The sequence below is a fragment of the Juglans microcarpa x Juglans regia genome, chromosome 2S, assembly GCF_004785595.1.
Source record: "Juglans microcarpa x Juglans regia isolate MS1-56 chromosome 2S, Jm3101_v1.0, whole genome shotgun sequence".
Lineage (NCBI taxonomy): Eukaryota > Viridiplantae > Streptophyta > Magnoliopsida > Fagales > Juglandaceae > Juglans > Juglans microcarpa x Juglans regia.
The window spans coordinates 31,834,061-31,855,904 of record NC_054597.1 but is presented as its reverse complement, the minus strand read 5'-3'; the positions used below and the strand labels follow the sequence as shown (position 1 = coordinate 31,855,904).

At 36.5% G+C, this 21,844-nt stretch overlaps 1 protein-coding gene across 1 annotated transcript; it reads left to right on the top strand.

Moving 5' to 3' along the window:
- Window positions 1-13,273: 13,273 nt before the first annotated feature.
- On the top strand, window positions 13,274-14,159 carry LOC121253231. The gene has a single exon (XM_041153219.1). It carries the CDS (start codon window positions 13,322-13,324, stop codon window positions 13,931-13,933), a length of 612 nt encoding a protein of 203 aa, XP_041009153.1. The 5' UTR covers window positions 13,274-13,321; the 3' UTR covers window positions 13,934-14,159.
- The last annotated feature ends 7,685 nt before the right edge of the window (window positions 14,160-21,844 follow it).

Below are 21,844 nucleotides of genomic sequence, written 5' to 3'. Positions count from 1 at the left end.
CAATAAAAGAGATTTCACAGCAAGATGAAAAAAAATCAGAAGAAGGGATTCTTACTTTGACGGTGAAATCTCGGCTTCTCTACTTTTTTTCTCAGTTTCTCCCGCTTGTTCTCTTCGTAAATCAGCTTCTCTATCTTCGTTTCAGTTCTCCCACTTGTCCTCTTCGAAAATGGCTTCTGTATCTTCTTCGTTTTACTTCTCCCGCTTGTTCTGTCCTGCTTTTGTTTTTTTTTTTTTAATATTTAATTGCTGACGTGGTAAAATGCCACGTCAGTGGCGTCCGCGCGCATGCACGGCCTTGTGCCTGCCTGTAGCAGGACTCTTATCTGAATTACTATTTTGGAGGTTAGGGACCTCAAAGATCCCGTAACAATACAAAAAGTCAGTATATTTCCATTTTCAGAACTATGTTCTTACAATACACACACTTCATTACAGTAGAACACTACATTTCTATCATTCACACATTCAAAATCCTAATAAGTACGCACGTTGAGACGTTATGCATAGGTGTCAAGAATGATATCCCCAAAGTATCTTATCGATTATTTGTATAAAGTGATATTTTGAAAGGTCGGCTAATAAAATTAAAGAAAATGGTGCCTCTACAGTCAACGCTTCGAGGTAGTTATATTCTCGCTAAATGCATGTGACATAAATTTTCAACTCTTAAAATTGAGGTCTTAAGTTCCAAACCTCCCCCTCTCTAAATGTAAAAAAAATAAAAAATAAAAAAGTAGTTATATTCTCTCTCTCCTTTTTTTTCTTACATGTATTTTTTAACATTTTTAAATATTTTTTTAAAAAAATAAAAAATATATATAATATTGTTAAAAAATATTTCCTTAATCACTAAGTAAAAAAAAAATTAAAAAATTAAATTACAGTGATAAATCCAAGCGGTAAGAATTAATAGTAAAAGTAACATTTTTCTAAAGAAAATCCCATTAAAGATTGGTTTGGTAAATCCTTAAAAAACAAAAAACAGAACAGAACAAGTTAAAAAAAGTAGTTGTCAAGTAATTGATCAGAGGAAAACACTAACCCAGGGTAAATTTGTCCTGACAGTAGGTCTTGATAGATGTTTTTTATTTAATAATTAAGAAAATATTTTTTAATAATATGATATTTTTTTAAAATATTTAAGAGTATAAAAAATTGTATGAAAAAAAATAAAAAGATGAAATAGCCTTCTCGAAAGAATTTGTAGCGTGTAGCCCGACTCTTGATCAAAACATGTATCATGTAACGAGGTTGCTTTTCTTCCAACGAATAAAAATATGGGTGGTGCTTCGCTCCCCCAAAATGTACCCATGAGTTTGCACCTGACCTGGCCTTGCCATTATTTCAAAAAAAAAAAAAAAAAGGTGAAAACATGTTCCACAAAAATACATGAGAAACAAACTTATTTTATCTTTATTCATATGAAATAAACATGCACTCTCAAAATCTCAAGATTTTGAGAATATTTATGTTCACCTCTATATAAGAAAATCTCAGATTCTCGTAACAAAGGTTGGGAGAGAATTCACATTCTTCTAAACATCTAGGCTCTCTTCACTTAACACTTCCAAATGGTAGGAATGGGTGGCAGGGCCCCATCCCCCATCTGCCCGCCCTCCATTGTCTGGCCCTTGCCTAGGTGGAGCAGGGCATCCACCCCCATCTGGGAGCCCAATGGGGAGAGGGGCGGGCTAGGCCCAGGCCTGCCTGCATAATCCAATGTCCGTCCACTTTATATATATATATATATAATGAAATGATATCGTTTTGGGTATACCCAATACGATGTCGTTTTATTAAGATTTAATGCCCCTTGTCTCGAACCACCCTTTGAACTCTCACTCTCTCAAACCACTCTATCCCTTTCTCTCACTGTCTCTCACTCTACTCTCAAGTCTCAGCCTCTTTCTCTTGTAGTCACTGCCTCCATTCGCATCTCATGTCGTAATCGAGTACCGAACCTCCTTCTCTCTTCATCTCTATAAGTATTCTGAAATCCTAGTCTTTTTTTTTTTTTTTTGCAATAGATTGGACTATAGAGGATGGGATTGTTCATTAGATTTGGAGGATGAGATTGTGTTTTGTTTGCTGTAGAGTATTGAATTGTGTGTAATATATATATTGAATTATTTGAATTGTTGATTGGAATTGATTAGGGTTTTAATCCAAAATCCTAATTTATGTTCGGGTTTCTAATTGAAACTCTAAATTAGGTTAGCGGCTTATATTGAAATCCCTAACCTAATTTTATTTGAGGGTTTTAATGTGGGGTTTTAAAACTGAAACCTCAATTTGTTTTGGGGTTTTAAAACCGAAACCTTAAGTAATTTTGGAGTTTCAACTTTGAAACCTCAAATTGTGGGGGCCCTGCCCCTCGCGGCCGAATTCTGAGGGCAAGAACCTCCTCTACCAAATAGGGTAACATAGTTTTGGGACCTAATTATACTATGAAATGTGTTTACGTGTATATATATGTAAGTATCTATCAGGATTTCGTGTATATATATGTGTATATATCGATCGAGATTTTCTACCATTTTTACGTGTATCATTGATTTGTTGATAATTAAGAGATAATAAATGATGGTAAATAATGTTTTTTGATAAACTTACCAAACAACAATACTTATTTTAGGTTTTGAGGGTAATGCAAGTGAAGCCCGTAAAATAACTAATTTGGCTTAAAATCGGACTACATTGGATTAACATCATTTAGTTTTTGAGCCACAGTAAAATAGACAGAATCAACAACTTTAGCGATCATCTTATTTTCTTATGATTATTTCACTCCAACCAAATCTACTTTCTTCCATCTCCATTGTAATTTCTTTCCCACGTCGTTTGATTTCCTTACATTTATTGCTTGTAAAATCTCTTGTCATGATACAAGCAATGGTATTAATAGCCGAAAAGGAAGAAAGTGGGAGAGATGAAATGGGACGTTTTAGTTTAAATGAAGCGATGTGTTTCATGTCAAAGGGACGGATGTAGTGATGCGTTTTACATTTTGATTGTTGCGTTTTATACATATTATAAATAGGGAGTAAAATTTAGACATTGACAATTAGTATCAGAGAGGCCAATCCTCTCGTGGCTAAAGGCACTCAAGCAGCAGCTCTGAAGTTATTGCATCAAGGGATGCAAAGGCAATAAGAAGTGGTTCATAAGTAGTTAGAAGATCATCAACAGACCATCCATGGCATCATTGAAAAGTTAGATTAACTAACTAACTAATATGATTAGATCCTTACTTGGAAGTAGACAAGTTCATTCTATTGAAGGGGAAATTTGGAACCTAGGGTAGTATGTTATAAAGAGAGGGCCTTTATGCCAAGGGGTGCATATGGATTTTCCACATTTTAATGGGAACAATCCAACTAGGTGAATCTTTAAAACCACTCAGTATTTTGACTTTCATCAAATATCTTCCAACCAAAGCTTTTAATGGCTTCTTATTGTATTGAAGGAGAGGCTTTAGTTTGGTATCAACATGCATTGGATTGTGGCCAATTTACAGGGTGGGATTCATTTGTGAAAAGTTTGCAGATTAGATTTGGGCCAACAACTTATGATGACCCTATGGAGGCATTGACTCGCCTTAAACAAACTTCATTTGTAACTTCTTATAAGTCTCAATTTGAAGGTTTATCTGAGAGGCACAAACTTAGTTGTTTCTTGAGTAGTTTGAAAGATGAAAATTGTCTCCTTGTACGAATGCTCAATCCTATCAACCTTAGTGCAACATTTGGATTGGCGAAAATCCAAAAGGAATATATTTTGACATCAAGGAATTGGAGGCAAAATGGGGCTACTATTGAGAAGAGATCTTTTGAGACAGTTGGTGAAGATAGTGGTAAAGTGCAACGGGGTAATGTTTCAACCAAAAGAATATTTCCTTCACAAATGGATGAAAAAAAAGCCTTTGTTATCATTGTGAAGAAAAATGAAACCTATCCCATGTATGTAAGAGACCAGAAGTATATTTTTGCAACTTGAGAATTCTGTGGAAGGAAAAGTAGAACAAGAAGAGTGTGTTGACCTAGTGTAGTTCTGTGATGAAGGGCAGAAGTATAGTGGAGAATATTTGGAACTTTCAATTCATGACATCTCCGGTTTTCCTAGCAATAATGCTATGAGACTGCTTGGGAAGATTGGATCTTTTCCAGTAGAGATCCTAGTGGATTCAAGAAGTACTCATAACTTCCTAGATCCATTAGTGGTTGAAGCAGCTAAACTAAGAATTCATAAAGATTCCAGTTTGCAAGTCAAAGTGGCCAATAGTGATAAGATTATGAGTCAAGGGAAGTGTGAAGAAGTGGTTAAAACTCAAGGAACCAAATTCTTAATTCCTTTCCATGTGCTTACTCTGGGGGGTGTGACATTGTCCTTGGTTTGAAGTGGCTGAAGACTTTAGGTCCCATCAATTGGGACTTTACAAACATGACCATGCAGTTTGCGGTGGAGGGAAGTAATATGACTCTAAAGGGCCTTAACCCTAAAAATATATCAATGGAAGTCACTAGAAAACATTTAAAATCTTCATTTGTGAGGAAACATGCATGTTTATTACAGTTAGTAAAAGTAGAAAATAGTAAGGAATGGGATGAAGTGCAAACAAAAGTGACAGGGGTGCCTAAGGGTTTTTGAAGAACCAGTGGGACCACCATCACCAAGATCATTTGACCACCAAATTGTATTGAAAGAAGGGATTGTTCCTATATCAGTGAGACCTTATAGATATCCCCACTATCATAAACCGAGGTTAAGAAGATTGTACAAGACTTGTTGAAGAATGGGGTGATAAGGTAAAGCTAAAGTCTATTCTCTTCACCAATTTTATTAGTCAAGAAGTCTGATAGAAGTTGGAGAATGTATGTGGATTATAGAGCTTTGAATCAAGAAATCATCAAAGACATTTTCCATACTTGTCATTGATGAGTTACTTGATGAACTCTATGGTACTAAGGTTTTTTCTAAGTTTTATTTAATATCAGGCTATCATCTAATCAAAATGAGAGAGGAGGACATCTCCAAAATAACATTTAGAACTCATGAGGGCCACTATGAGTTCTTGGTGATGCCATTTGGACTTACAAATGCACCTTCTACATTCCAATTCTTGATTTATGAGGTATTTAAACCCTTTCTCAGGAAGTTTGTTTTTATTTTTTTCGATGACATTTTGGTTTATAGCCAAAACTTTTATGATCATGTAATGTAATCCATATGAGATCACTACTGACAATCTTAAAACATCATAGTTTATGTGCTAAGATGTCAAAATTTAGGTTTGAAGTGAAGGAAGTTGATATTTGGGCCAAATCATTTCTGGTGAAGGGGAGGTCCAGCAAAGATTTCCTCAATGTTAGAATGGCCTACTCATAATACTTTAAAGTCTTTAAGAGGTTTATTGGGCCTTACAAAATACTACAGAAAGTTTGTAAGACACTATGGAACAATAACAACCCCATTAACTATGTTATTGAAAAAGAATGCATTTGTATGGTCTGAAGAAGCTACAAAAGCCTTTCTAGAGTTGAAGAGTGTTGTTACTCAACCTCATGTCTTGAGGTTGCCTGACTTTTCTAAGGGTTTTATAATCGAGTGTGAAGCATTTGGGGGAGGACTTGGAGCTCTACTTATGCAGGAAGGCCAACCTATAGATTTTTTCAAGAAGGCTTTGAAGGGAAAGACATTAATGCTATCAACATATGAGAATGAGTTGTTGGCATTGGTCTTTGCAGTGAGGAAGTGGAAACCTTACTTGCTTGGTCAAACGTTCAAAGTCAAAATTGACCAGCAAGCACTTAAATATCTATTAGAGCATAAAGCAGACACTAAAGTACAACAAAAGTGGATTTCAAAATTGATGGGTTGTGATTTCATAATAGAGTATAAAAAAGGGAGGGATAACAAGGTAGAAGATGCTTGTCCACGAAGGTGGAGGAAGAGGAAGCCACTTTAGCCCTGATTTCTTTCCCTACACCAGTATTGATAGAGGAGTTAAAACAAAGTTATCTATTGTCCAACAAATATATGACATTGTTTCTCAACTGCAATAGGGAAGGGAGGGGCCTAAGGATTTTGCTCTACAAAGGATTGTTATTAAGGAAATAGAAGTTGGTAGTAGTGCCCTTGTCGCCTTTTAAAACTAAGGTATTGTAGTACATTCACCATAATCTATAGACAGGACAAGTGGTCTACTAGAAAATACTGCAAAGAGCAAGAATTGATTTTTATTAGGAGGGAATGCATAGGGATATTAAGAAGATGGTAAGAGAGTGTACATATTTCAGGCCAATAAGCACAAGACTCTCCACCCAACTGGGTTATTGCAACCATTGTCTATCCCCAATTCACCTAGGTTGGACATTTCAATGGATTTTATGGAGGGTCTACCACTATCAAATGGAATGAGTGTGATCTTCTTACTTGTGGAAAAATTAATAAAATTTGCTCATTTTTCCCCATCTCTCATACATATATATACAGCAAGCAAGGTGGCTCAGATTCCTTTTTTGGAGTTTTTAAGCTCCATAGTATGCCCAAAGCAATTGTCTCAGATAGATATCTCATTAGTTCCTTTTGGAAGGAACTATTCCAATTACATGGAACTTCACTAGCATTTAGTTCAACCTATCATCTCCTGATAGATGGCCATATTAAGGCTTTAAACAAGTTCCTAGAAGGGTACTTAAGATGTTATAATGGCAAAAAAACTAAACGAGTGGAGCAACTAGATTCCTATAGCAAAATGGTGTTACAACGCCATTGCTCATTCTTCTATTGTGGTCTCTCCATTTGAAGCTCTCTATGGTTATTCCCCTCCCAAATTGTTGCATACATTCTTGGAACTACAAGTAATGTAGTAGTGAATCAGCACTTGAAGTCTTGAAAGCATCACTTATCTCTTTTAAAAGAAAATTTGTAGAAGGCCCAACATAGGATAAAACTATTTGCTAACAGAAAGATGAAGGAAAGATCTTTTGCAGTGGGTGATTGAGTATTCTTGAGCTTGTAACCTTACAGACAAAAGATAGTGATAATGAGGCATAGCTTGAAATTAGACCCAAGGTACTATGGTCCTTTCCAAATTGCTGCAAGAATTGGAACAATGGCATATAGATTGAATTTATCTTTTAGTTCTAAAATCCACTCAGTTTTTTAAGTGTCCTGTTTAAAGAAAAATTTGTGTGAACAAATCTCATTATAACAAATAGTGTGGTTTTTGGGACATAATTTTTTTTTCCCGCAAATCCAATTTGGTTGCAAATAATTACTGGTTGCTATCAAATTCATGTGGTCAGAAAAAGTTGGTTGCAAATAATTATTGATTCCTACCAAATTCATGTGTTGTAGTGTCTCTCCTCTGGCTACATTACCACCATTAGGTCATAAGGGTAGTATTCAACATGAACATAAGGCTATCCTTGAGAGAAGAATGAGAAGAGTGGGGAACCATGCATCTACTGAAATTTTGATAGGTCCCATTTGGATAGTGAGATGATATGATATGATTTTAGATGAAAGTTGTATAAAATATTGTTAAAATATTATTTTTTAATATTATTATGGTTTTGAGATTTGAAAAAGTTGAATTGTTTATTATATGTTGTGTAAGAATTTAAAAAAAATGTAATAATGATATGAGATAAGATAAAATAATTTATGTATCCAAACAGAGCCTAAATGGCTTGAAGCACCAATGGGAGACAATTCGGGGGCGTCTCTTTGGAAGTTGCACAGCATCTACCCTCACCTTATGGGAAAAGTTCTTTAATAGGGGGGCACTGTAGGAGATTTTGGTATCGCATAGGCCAGAACTAAAATGAAACTAGTCCATTAACTCATCTAAGTCATGAACATGGACTAATTTTAGTGGCTAGAGTACTGAGTTTGTACAAAAGATAGACTGACAGAATTTTAGCTATTACCATTAGATTCTACAAAAGTCATTTACTTAGGGCTCGTTTGTTTTCAGAGATGAGATGAGATGAGATGAGATTAAAGTTAAAAAGTTGAATAAAATATTGTTAGAATATATTTTTTAATATTATTTTTGTTTTGGGATTTGAAAAAGTTGAATTATTTATTTTATTTTATGTGGAGATTTAAGAAAGTTATAATAATGAAGTGAGATGAGATGAGATGTTTTCTGAAAACAAACGAGACCTTAGAATGAAGGATATAACCGTTATGTTATTTAATATAACACTATCAAAAAAGTGCGATTTATAAAATTATGATAATTAAATTAAAAAATTTGACTGTTGATTAGAAAATAAAACATGACCCGTAGATTTGTAAAATATGATGAAAAAATATTTAATAAAAAAGTAATAAAGAAATTAAAAAAAAAATAGCATTTTATTATTATAGAGAGTTTAAATAAATAATTTAACCTAAGATTAAGTTTTGAGCACGAACAAAAGGAAAAAGTGAGATATCAATCGAAGTTTGGCTAATGAGATAGACAAGCTGATAATAATGTTCTAAGAATGTGGTGGAATACGTACGGGTGTTTAATTAATTAATTGACCTCAAAGCTAAACCCAACCTATACGTATGCACAGATGCACTATAGTATGAATATGAGTTCTCCAATCAAAACACAGTACAAATATGTACCAAATCATGGAACTGTTCCTAGCGCGCAGAGGCTACAGATTAATTACTTTGTGATGTAGCGATGATATTGGCAAGACAACTTGTATTTCTAACCAATCTAATATGAGTAATGATATCACATAATATATTTTATAATATATGTTGTAAAATAAGAATATTTTAGTAAAATAATTTTAATTCTATAAATTAGTTTACAAAAATAACATTTCTTTTAAAATATTATTATATAAAATATTGTAAAAAATGACTACTTCAACTATCTTAATTTAAGGATATTAATATCCTCAAAGTCTCCTTCGGATGTGTCACTATGTATACAAGTAAGCTGTCGTTTTAAAAGTTATCCAAATATCTTAAAAATGGATATTTGTGGGGGAACCGATAAGTAAAATATCAAATCAGTATTCGACTGAAGAGTAATCTTGACGCGTAATAATACTGTATAGCATTACTATTTTTTTTAATACAACCTATAATTTGATACGAAATTAACTGATTGTGATTGAAGAGTCTGACCCGTTTAGTTAAATAAATTGGGCTATGGTTAAATTATATACAATATGAACACAATTTGACACAATTAAACCCAGAAAATGATATTTGTAATGTTGAGTGGACAAACGTCGTACAATCTTTTTAAAAAAAGTGAGTAAATATGAAATCTATATGAAAAAAATAATAATTTTTTAATTGTGAATCCCACTCTTTTTTAAAACGATTGCGTGGTACTTACGCACTCCATAATTGTATATAGAGAAGGGTGAAAAAAAGTCGTTGAACCGGTAAACCGAACCGAACCGGACCGAACTGGTGAGTTTGATTTGGTCGGTACCAGTTTTATTTTTCTCAAAATCGGTCAAAATCGGTCCGGTTCTGGTTTTTCTTTTTCTAACACCGGATCGAACTAGACCGGACTGGTTCATATATATATTTTAATTTTTTATATTATATAAAATATTTTTTATATTATATATAATATATAATTATATATAAAATAATTTTGAATTATATGGTAAATTACTAATTAATATAATATTAAATTTCAAAATCATATATCACAATATATTATAATATACTATAATATATCTCTATAGTCTATAATACAATTATAATATACTATAATATATTATCACTATATTATTATAGTACACTATATTATTATATACTATAAGAATAATATATTATAGTATATTATTATATACTATTTAAATATCAAAACTGGTATATACCGATTCGATTCTAAAATATATTCAAACTGGACTGGTTACACCCATGGTATATGTAACATTACTCTTAAACCCAACACGCAATATTCAAAACTAGCAGTTTTTGTTACAGTTCGCAAACCCGACACAAACATAACATGAGATTAGTGGATTAAGATTGAGGGATCTTACTTATTTAACTAAATAGATTATAAAAGTCAAACTCAACTTTAACATGACTACATGATGAATCCGACGTGAAACAAAAATTATCAATCCATTTCAATCTAAGAAAATGACGTTTCACTTGCATATGATCATTGGAAAATTCAGACTGACGATTGTCTCTCAAGTTGTGGGTATAGATTTTCATGCATGGGGTCCGGCCGGTAGGAATATACGACCCGTCGTTGTTGCAACTTTCGTATTAGGCGCTCACTCCAGCAAACTGAACAATTGTTTTAATTTAACCCAATGATCATGAGAGATCAGGACGATGATTGGTAGGCGCTAATGCGCGCACCTATAAATTCCTCCACACCCGGCCTACAGCCAACACCATATATATCAATCATTAAATCGGCTATAAAAATGGAAATAAACATGAGCAATTTAGAAAATAAATATTGTTATTATTATTATTATTTTAGGACTCATTTTATAATTAACCCACTAGTACGATAGTGTTATTTCATTAAAAATTGTAAAATCTTCTTAATTTAAATTTCACATATTTTTTTGATGATTTAAATTTTACATAATTATAGAGATATCATTACTCCTAACTCGTATTAATTAATTACAAAGGATACATGATGAGGATCAAAATGATTTTTAGAAACAAATGACATCTAAGATATAGCCTCGTTCATTTTTACAAAATTTTTTATTTCATCTCATCTCATCTCATCTAATCATTATAATATTTTTAAAATTTTACATGTATAAAATATAATAAACAATTTAAGTTTTTTAAATTTTAAAATAAAAATTATATTAAAAATATATATTCTAACAATATTTTATTTAACTTTTAATTTTGATCTCAGCTCATATCATCTGTAAAATCAAATGAGGCCATAATCAATTTCTCTAATTATTTTTTTATGAGTTGCTCAATTACTAATATATATATATATATATATATATATATATTTTTTTTTTTTTTTTGCAACCAATATTAAAAGTGTGCCTAACACGTTTCCTTTTGTGTATTTTTATTGACTATTGTGGTAACACATTACCTGAAAACAACATGAACGTGAAATGTTTTCAGACATTGGGTTTTGTTTTGTTGATGCATTGACACGCCACCTTGTGAGCGAGCGACCCACATGGCTCACGTACGTATAGGCAGACCAACAAAATGCCACGTACTTTGTCATTTTTGTTTTGTAGCCTTTTACATAATCAAAAGCAGATTAGTGGGTAAAAAATATTGTAGAATATTGGATGCATGATGAGTTTAGGTGGTGACTGCCACCTCTGATCCTCAAATAATTTATCAAACCTCCTTATAACATTAATTCTCTTAATTGATAAATAATTGGTGTAAAACCCATACAAAATCCAAGGCACAATCTCTAAAGGTTCGAAGAGGTGTGATCTTGTCTTGTAAAAGCCAAGATATAATGATAAAGAATAAGAGATCGATGCTATTCCTCATGATTTGGGATCACAGAATATTTATAATGATGAAAGTCGATGGGAGGTGACTTTGGTCCAGTAAGAGTACGGCAAGGCAAAAGAAATTTTAATGCATATTTAGCCTAATTTATTTTCGTAAATTTGATGGGATGAGTTGACTTAAAATAAAAGTTTAAAATTAACTTTGTTTGGATAGTGAAAATATTTTTTTTTATTTCATCTCATCATTACAACTTTCTCACATTCTCATACAAAATATAATAATTAAACAATTCAATTTTTTTAAATATCAAAATAATAATGATATTAAAAAAATATATTCTAACAATATTTTATTCAGATGCGGTTTGAATAATGAGATGAGATGAGATAGTTTTAGATAAAAGTACGGTTTGGATATTGAGAAGAGATGAGATATTTTTAGATGAAAGTTAAAAGTTAAATAAAATATTGTTAGAATATATTTTTTAATATTATTATTATTTTGTGATTTGAAAAAGTTGAATTATTTATTTTATTTTAATAATATTTAATTTAATTTTAATAATATTTAATTTAATTTTAATAATATTTAATAAAAATAATATTTTAATAATATTTAATTTAATTTTAATCCATTTCATCTAAAAAAATTAAATAAATGCAGAATGATCTATTTGACTAACCATTCGTTATGGTCACGCAAACACTGAATTTGCGGTGACTGGCACACTGATACGTGGAGTCTAAACAGCCTCTGTCACAACAGAGTACAGCATACGTGGCGGATCTGCAGAGGCTACTTTAAGATCAGATGAAATTGGTGTTCCAAGAAACTGTGAAACAATAGATTAGATGAAAAAAAGGTTGAAAATTTGTCGCTGTCAGCGTCCCCATCCTCGCGATAACGTTGGATCAGAATCGAACCCAAAACCTTAACCCCTCTTACTCATTAACTAACCCAACCGCTCCTCCGGTTTAGTTAAAACTTCCTAAGCGGTTGTGACCCTCCAACAACACTGAATAATTTTGATATTTTTGCAATCATGTCCCCATTCTTTGCCATTTTATGCTGACGTGACTGTTTTTTGTTTTTCCTTCCTTATTTGTTAGTTCACTTTCTTGCATTGTGTAGATACTTTGTATTTTGGGGTGCTCGAAATCCCATTGGTCTAGATACGATGTAATAAAAATTAAATTGATTTATTTTATTTTTTGGCACATTGATTTACATTTCAAACAAAAATTGTTTAAATAATCTATCATAAATTAGGGAACCCTTTTTTTAAGATACTAGTAATAAGTGAATTTCATAATTTATTTAATTTTAAAATTATTTAAGATTTTGGATGTTTTTATTTGAAGTATACTTTTTTCGAGAACTGTTACAGATATAAAGAGATTACATAAAATAAACTTACAAATTAAAGTAATTTTATAAAATCCGTTAGATCTACTATATAATAAAATTAATTTTACAATTTGACGTATCACATCAAGTTATATCAATTTATAAATTTATTTTTATGTAATTCTTTTATAATTAAAATATTTTTCAAAAGTTAAACATTCCCTACATTTTATAGTCATACAAAGAGAGGCATAATTTTTAATTCTGACAAATATTGAGGAAACAAAAGAAAGTACTATGCGGAATAAGGAACTACGGAGGCATGATACAGATACGAGAATACTAGAGGGATATCATCGCAAAAAACACGAATTAAATATCCTGAATGACAAAATCGGAAAAATTCGATTGTTTTCCAACACTTCCTAACTTCAAAACCCTATAAATACATGGCTCGATTGAAGCCAGGTTTGCCAAATTACACAGCTAAACACGCACCGCAACAAAAATGGCGGCATCTTCTAGAAGATCATCAACAGGACCAGGTGCTCGATACCTCTCGCCTTCCGGAGGACTCTCTGGTTCTCACTCTCGGTCACACTATTCTTCTTCCTCGTACTTCGCCTCTTCCTCCAGCTCGAGTTTCTCCTCCAGATCCACCACCTTCTTCACCCGCTCCACTTCCCCGACACGCGTCAACTTGTGCGGTACCTCCCCACCTGTCCCGTCCGTACGGTTCTCCTTGGACCGCTCTATCTCCCCTAACCGGTCCATATCCGTCTCGCAGCGCGGTAACGGTGGCGGCAGCAACCAGATCGTGAAGCGGCAGGGTCAGAAGCGAACCTGTATGTGCTCGCCGACAACGCACCCGGGTTCGTTCAGGTGCAGCTTACACAAGGGATACGGCTCGCAGTCGGTGGCGACGTACTCGCCGAACAGGCTGAACGCGCGGCGATCGGCGATGACGAATTCACTAGTGAGGATCGGCGGAGTTGAAGGTGATCTGATGAAGCGAGCCTTGTCGGCATTGATTCGTCCCTCTTCGCACCAGCAGCGTAGGCGCGCCGACTACCGGCCAAGGCCAAGCCGGCTCTCCGTCATGTCAAAAGCCGTGGAGTGATTAGTGTACGTTGTCCGGTGAACTCTTTGTTTGAGTATTCCCAACGGCGACGGAGGCGTCGGAGTCCTTGGATTTCAAATTCTTGGAGATATCAATTAACGGCAAAACGGCTCGCGATCTGATCTGCTCGGAGAAGCTGGAGATTCAGAAGGGACATGGATTTATAATTTTTTTTGTGAAATCCAGTGGCCAAAATTCGATGTAGGGACTATGGCACGTACACCTATCTCATCTGTATAGATATATATAATCGTTTCGACAAAATAAAAAATGCTTAAAATCGAAATTAAAATTTACTCTCAAACCTGGAGAACTATGAACCGACGGATACGGATTCATTGCATTGCGTTCTCGTCGGATCTGGAGTTTAGAGATTTTTTATTTTTTTTTTTCCTTGTCATTTCATATTTTGATTTTTTTAATCGTGTCTGTCTGTTTATTTATCTGTTCCAAGTGTTGGTTTCTGGGAGATAGATTTCATATATTTTTTGGTAATTATGTTTTTTTTAATTTGTGAGTTCGTATATAATTGTGTTGTTTTGTGTTTGCAGGATTTTATTTTGGGGGGTGAAAGTGGTAATAAGCAAGTGGGGAAGATAATTGAGCATTCAGAGGATAATCACAAGGAAAATGAAAAATGAGACAATGGGACAACTGGAGACCCCTAATTGGGGATGGAAGACATGGACCAACTAATTATGAGTGTTAAGAATCAGAATTTGAACAAAAGAGACATCTGGACAACTCCTTGGAGCGGAAGGTTGGATTAATTATCTACATAATTAATCATAACTGACAACGACCTACTTAAAAAAAAGATAAACTTGTAAAAAAAAATTTATTATTGATAATCAAAATTAGAGCAGTAAAAATAGCATTCGAAACTTTTAACGATGAATTAAGGTAAGTTGAATAAAGTGAATTTTGAATTTAAAAAGAATTTTATCTCATTTTATTTTATCATTATAATTTTTTTAAATTTTTGTATAGAATATAATAAATAATTTAATTTTTTTAAGTCTTAATTATAATTTAATTTAATTTAATTATGGTTTGTAAATTTTATTGGGAGACACAAACTAAAAATTTTAATATTTGTTAAATATATTATAAACGTACATTAAAAAAATTCATAAAAAATTACAGACCTCATTTCATTTCATGCATACTTTTATTCAATTCTAAGTTATAGATTTTTTTTTTTTTTCTGTTGAGAACCTAAATCATAGAATTAAGGTAAAAAGCTGTCGAAAATGAATTGCATTCTTATCCAACCGAGCGGGAGTGTCTATTTTGTTATCTTTATTATAACATGATGGAAGCCAACTTCATGACGAAGAAAAGAAAGATAAGGTTTCGAAAGTGAAAGGCGTGAGTGGATAGAAAGCAGCCGCTTTTATGTGGTCTTTGTCAAGTTGTTCGGTCTTCCACCAAATGGTCAAACCCAAAATATCACTTGCAACCGGAGAACTCTGGAATTAATTGGATGAGCTCAGTTTAGTTTTTTTAAATAGTAGTAAATTGAATAGTAGAAAAAATTATGTGTTTAAAATGAGTTTAAAATGAGTTTAAAATATATTTAAATATTAAGATGAGTTTAATATTTTTTATAGAAAGTTAAAAAAGGTTGTGAGTTCCACACATAAAGATGTGTTAAGTTGAAAAAAATTATGGGTCTTACATGTAAGGAGGTTTTAAGTTGAGATGAATTTAGTAATTTGAGAGTTGTGTGTTTGAAAGTTAGATTCAGGTTAAAATTAGACTGAACTCAGCTAAACTCAATCGAGTCTTATAACCAAACGCAATCTCTTTTTTGAACTATAATTATTATTTGATGTTTAGAAATTCGGACATAAATAACATTGACAATACAAAAAAAAAAAAAAATTACAATGAAAGTAATTATTTACGATGAGAATAAATTCATTTTAATAAAAAAAATTATTTAAATAAAAAATAACTGATAATAAATAAACAATTTTTTGAATGCATTGCATATTCTTGCCAGTAAGCTAATTAGTGCTGATAAATATAATGTAAATTATGCTCTTCTAGCCCAATTAATCATGATGACAGTTTTATGTCCGGTCTCATGTGGTCATGTGTCGAGTGAAAAAAAATACTCTAGCATGCATTTCCTTTTACATTGTATTAAAGCTCGAGCTATATATGCATTCAATAACATTAGTAGATAAACCATGCCATAAATGGATTAGATTTATACTCTGACCACGTAAATATCTCTATTTGTTAGTGAAAGAACGTTGTTTTTTATTCTATATTTTATCACTTTCAATCATATATGCAAATATTATACATGATTTCAAGTGATTGTTATTTAATTGATTGACATATTAAATCACTTAAAATATGTCATAATTGTAATTAAGTTTATTAGAAAAAGTCACAAGTTACCCTAAAGTTTATCACACGAATACAATAAATAATATAGTAATTAAAAACCAAAATATTAAAGCAAGTGAAAAAATAATGAACAAAAAAATCGATAGATATCCAGTCTCTGGTATTTAGTGGGCGTAAAGTTTGTATTTTACATGCATGTGGTAATCAAAATGAGCGATTTGCCACCGTACCGATAAAACTTCAGACAATCACTATAAAATCCTATTTTGAACAGAAAAGTGTACATATTGCGAAGGATAAGGTAAAAGTTATGACCAAATCTGTTAACCTCGTATTTTGTATGTCTTTGGGTCAGACTCTGATAGCTTAAGTATTTAGAACTGAGGCTTGCAAAGGATAGGAAGGAGACAACTAAGAGAGGGTGGCCTTGGCGATGGGGAGTCTCCAATGACAAAGTTAGTAAATTCTCTTAGAAACCTATAAATAAGTGTAAGAGTCTAGGGATCAGAGAGAGTTTTCTCGTACATGAGATTTGTTATTTATACTATAAGCCTAGGGGACAGATCGTGTCTGCCCCTATTGAGTTCGTGTCCTTTGTATTGTTTCATTTGTCAGAGTTTTTTAATGTGGCGTGACTTTGTGACGGCGTCATTAATGTGGTGTGTAGCTCAGGTAGTAGTGCCATTAATGCAATGTGTTTTTTCGATTACCTTCTCCCTGCTAGTATCCTTGGTGGTCCATTGATGTCCCTCCTGTCAGAAGATTGAGGGTTGCCGGTACATTACTCCCATTACACGGACAAACACATAAGAGCTAGACACTACTTGAGGGGTTTCCAAGTCGATGAGTCACATCTCTTGTAGTACGTTCCCTCATGCAGGTTATGTTTAGAGGAGCCTACCCATGGGCTGGGTTGGAGACTTCATTTGTTCTGGGCTGGGCCTTCGGTTCTAGTTACTTTAGTTGCTGTTCTCAAGCCCTCTGGGACTGACGGAGAGAAAATCTCCTTATAGTCACTCTGATAATTTCTCACCGGATGAGTACAGTGGAAATTATTATTACTTGAGCCCGCCTTGTTGCTGAGGCCGGGATCCCTCTGTTGACCTGTACACGGTTTCGAAGTTCGGGGAGGCTCCTGTCGTTTGGTTACCTTGATAGTGCTTCCCCTTCATTTTTGTTGGCTCGTCTTTTGATAATTTTAATGGCGTCTTTTCAAGCTCATTAATGTAGAGGGTGGCAGGCGACTCTTTGCATTCGCGTTGCTTTGTGGACTACACTCCCGGAATTCGATGCGTCTCCTACTTCTCCCTAGGGGTGTATAGGAACCGCCGTAACCGTCCTGGAACCGATCAGACCATCCTCCGAAGCACAGAACCAGCAAGGAATCGATCAGCGGGCTAGAGGATTTGAGAGAAAATCGATATTGGTGGTTCGGCACCGGTTTGAGCCCTTGGAAAACCACTGAACCAACCGATTCTTTCTATTTTTTTTAATATATGTATATAAAATAACATTGAGTGAAACGACGTCGTTTTGCCAAGTGGAAGTTAAAAAAGAAAAAAACATATAAGCCTAAACCTTGAACCCTAAACCCCATTCTTCTTCTTCCTTTCATCTTCTTCTTCTTCAACCCTAAATCCTAAGCCTTCTACTTTCACTAGGCAATGGACGCGACATCTCTCCTCCATCATAGAGACGACAATGACAGATCGAAGAACCGAACCTAATTGCACTGCGTCGAGACCGATAATATCGATTTTCTCTTCTCAATAAACTATTTTCGGCTGGTGCGAAGCTCTCATGGCAGACGTCGGTGGGGTCTTGATTTTGCCTAAAAACTGTGCCGAATACATCAGTTTTCACCCCTACTTCTCCCTTCTGTCATGGGTGTGTGAGATCAACCGTTGCCTTTAACCTATATAAATACGGTCGGGGTTAGAGTTCCCTTTCATTTCATCATGCTATATCTCTCTTGCCATCCTTGTTCTTCCAACTTCTTATTCCTTTGCTTATTCTCCTCTCAATCCCTTACTACCTTCTACTTTTGCATTGATGGCTTCTGATAAATCCACTCAACCTAGGGCTTCTGGTAGGGGTGATACTGATGCTGGGTCATCTTTCAAGGGCAGCAGTTGGCGTTCCAATGCCTCTGCGGTGACGCTGGCTTCGCTAGCCTCACTTAACAGGTGCTGGAATCGGTGCTCTTCGAGGTCTCTAGTCCAAAAGAGGGTGCCATCGATGTTGAGGGTCATTCTAAACGAGTGTGGCCCTATTTCATTCCATGTTTTTGTGCGGCTTGAGGCTGCCTTTCGCTCACCCTGTTTGCAACTTGCTAGACTGCCTTAGCTTAGCCTCATCTTAACTACATCAGAATGCTTGGAGGCTTTTGATTTGTTGCAGCATTATCTAGCAGTGTGCTTCGCTGGAATCGGATCCTGACGACGCTAACCTTACTGGCCGTGGTTCCTCCTTACTCACAAGGTGTTGTGGCAGAAGGAGAACATTTGCAGCTTCTGGGCGATATATGACCTTGTTAACCTGGAGCAAAGGTATCCAAGGTGAAGGACTGGTCTACAAAGTTATTCTTTATGTCTGGACGTGGGTGGGAATTCCCAGTGGGTCAAATGAGTCACTGCGAGTTCCCTATCAGGACAAACTGGGGGAAGGTTCTGGAAGATAAGGTGGTGCACCTGACAACTACCTCTAACTAGGTGAAGTCGTTTGAGAGTGGGTGCAAAATAATCTTCATAGTGTCCACTCTGAAGTCTTCCTTTCTGAGGAAAGCGTAAGGGATTCTCTACAGCCCCTTAGCCACGTCCCCTTCGACGACAGGGTGATGATTGGTCGGCCCTAGGTCTTTTCTACTCGAAAGCGTCCCTTAGACCATTCTTCATCGGGCAAGGGAAGAATCATCACTTAGAGGCTAGGCTGACAATAGGCCCCCTTCTGGAGCCCTTATTCCTCCAAGGTGGGAGTCAGCTATCCCCAAGGTTTGCCGTCCTGGCGACATTGGTGAAGGTGCCGATAAGGCCTTCTTCCTCAGAGTCCTCAGATGCCCCGGTGAGAGGTCCTCCAGCCGATGTTCCCTCCGAGATGCCACCGTCGACTGGTGCTGCTGAGGTGCCCCCGGATGCAGTTGAAATAGATGTCCTACTCCAGGGAATCTTTGTGGTCGAGGTCCCTGGGTGGGCTGTTGAGGAGTAGCGTTCTCCGTGGGTTTCTCCTTCATCCTTAGCTTGCTCTATTACCTATAGTTACTTATTTGGGGATGAGGTAGAGGCTTTCTCAGAAGGTTTGGATGCTACTAATGAGAGGGTGACAACCGCTACTTCTAGCAACCGTGTCGAGATGGGGTGTAGTGCAGAAGGCGATTCCTTTATGAATGTTGTACTCGGCTCGGGTCCGAGAAATCCATGCGACGACCCACCTACCCAGGCAGAGTACCAAGAGGAGGGTGATTCCCTCTAATTTGAGAGGCCCGTACGAAGGTTCACTCTCTTCGCCTGAGGTGGCTGCACAAACGTGCGAGCTTGAGGGCTCAGTAGAAGTTATCCCTCCTTTATCCTGGCTGGAAATGGGAGGGAGCCATGCAGAGGCTATCAACTAGGTCATCAAGTGTTTGTTCGGCTTTTTCTTCGAGGTTCGACTATTTCTTTGTCTTTTTCCTTTCTTTCGCTATTTTCTAGTCTTCCTTTACTGATGGTTTCTTGTCAGCCCTTCTTGTTTTCAGGGTACCTCTCCGCTGGTGGCTTTTATTGTGGACGACCAGGAGGCCGTTGAGCAAGAGAACCAAGACCTTCGTTCGATGACCGAGACCACCCTTCACTATGCTCGCGGTGAAAGGGAAGAGAGAGAGAGAGAGAGAGAGAGAGCAGTTGGAGTGAGAGTTGAAGAGGGTACAATTGCCTTGAGGGATGAGTGTAGGAAGAACAAAAAACTTGATCGCCGCGGGAAGAAGTTCAAGAGGAAGGCGAGGGAAGTGAGGGAGGACGGTCAGTAGTTGGAGCGGCTTATCAATGACCTTTGAGACGACCTGTCTGAAGCGTAGGATGCCGCCTCCCACTTGGATAGGCAGCTAAAGTTGGTCCCGAGCATTTGTGGTTGAGCGTAAGGGGATGGGTGTGCCGAGGGCCGTAGGTCGATGCGGGAGCACCTCTTGGGGAAGTCACCACTAGCGCATCGTCGTGGGGGTACAAGACCCGCTCCTCGCCGGCCTCCGTGAAGGAGATGACTGAGGTAGGCGCACCCCTTCGATGCTTGGCGGGATTGTACTTGATCGAGTACACCTTGTGGTATCAGGCTTGCCTGGCATGTGCTTTTCTGCTTGAGGAGGAAATATCCACACCCGCGAATCCTCCCGCTATGGTTCGGATTTCTCCGAGTGGAGGTCCCCCTCATGGTGGCGAGGTGAGGACGATCTTGCTGCCAACCCCACTCAAGTGGTCACCACTAGGGGCTGTCTTCCTTCCTGCGTCAGTCGACTGGGTCCATGCTCCTTTCCCTCGACCTTCCCCTTCTTTCTTGCTCCAATCTCCAAGCCGGTGGATAGCGCTGCCTTGTCCACTCCGCATGCTCCATCCTTCCATACTGGGAGAAGCAATCCTCAGTGTTATGCGAGATGGACATGTGGTATGTGCAATAGCGGTGTGCAATACCCTGGTCATCCTCTTCTCGGGTGGCAGAAGTGTTGGCCTTGTCGATGGTGAATGTAGGCCGGTCGAACCAAGGTCCCGGTCCCCTTGTCGAGGCTTCTTCCCGCCTCTTGTCTTGGAAACTCTTCTCTGGCTTCTTGTGAGCCTTAGCTTAGTCAGGGCCTTTGCCTTCCTCTTTGCTCGGTCTAGCTTTTTCTTTCTTGGCTCATTTAGGGCCCAGAGAGTTGTCGGCCTGGTCCATGAACTTCAGCAGTGTCAAGGGAGTCCCCATTGCCAGTTCGGCCATAAATTAGGATTGCGGCCAAACTTCTCCTAGAAGCATCGCCAATGTTATCTTCTCGTCTTGGTTATAAGTGGTCATGTGCTCCTTGTTGAACTGGGTTAGGTAGGACTTTAGGCTTTTTTCCTCCTTATGTTTGATGTTGAGGAGATACGTTGCTGGGTGTCGCCTCCTCCGACTCGACATGAGTTGAGTAAAAAAAAGTTTGGCTAGCTCAACAAAACCGCCTACGGATCTGGGCACCAAAGACCAGAACTATACTCGCGCAGGCCCCTTCAGGGTTAGTGGGAATGCTCTGTATGCCACCTTGCCCAGGAAGCCATGCAATGTCATATGAGCCTGAAAGTTTCCAAATGCTCAAGAGGGTCCCTTATTCCATCGTACATTTCCATGGTTGGGACCTTGAATTTGGTGGTAACAACCATCACCTCCTCCATGTAGGGTAGATCGGTGCTCGTGAGTAGTTAGTCCACTAATGACGACATGCCCATCTTCCTTACTATCTCCTCATATTTTCTTTTGAGACTACAGAGCTCTTCCTGCTTGTTCTTCTGCTTTTCCTCACTATTTGGTCCAGTCTGTGTGTTTCGGGACCCCATATGCCCATTATCGCTA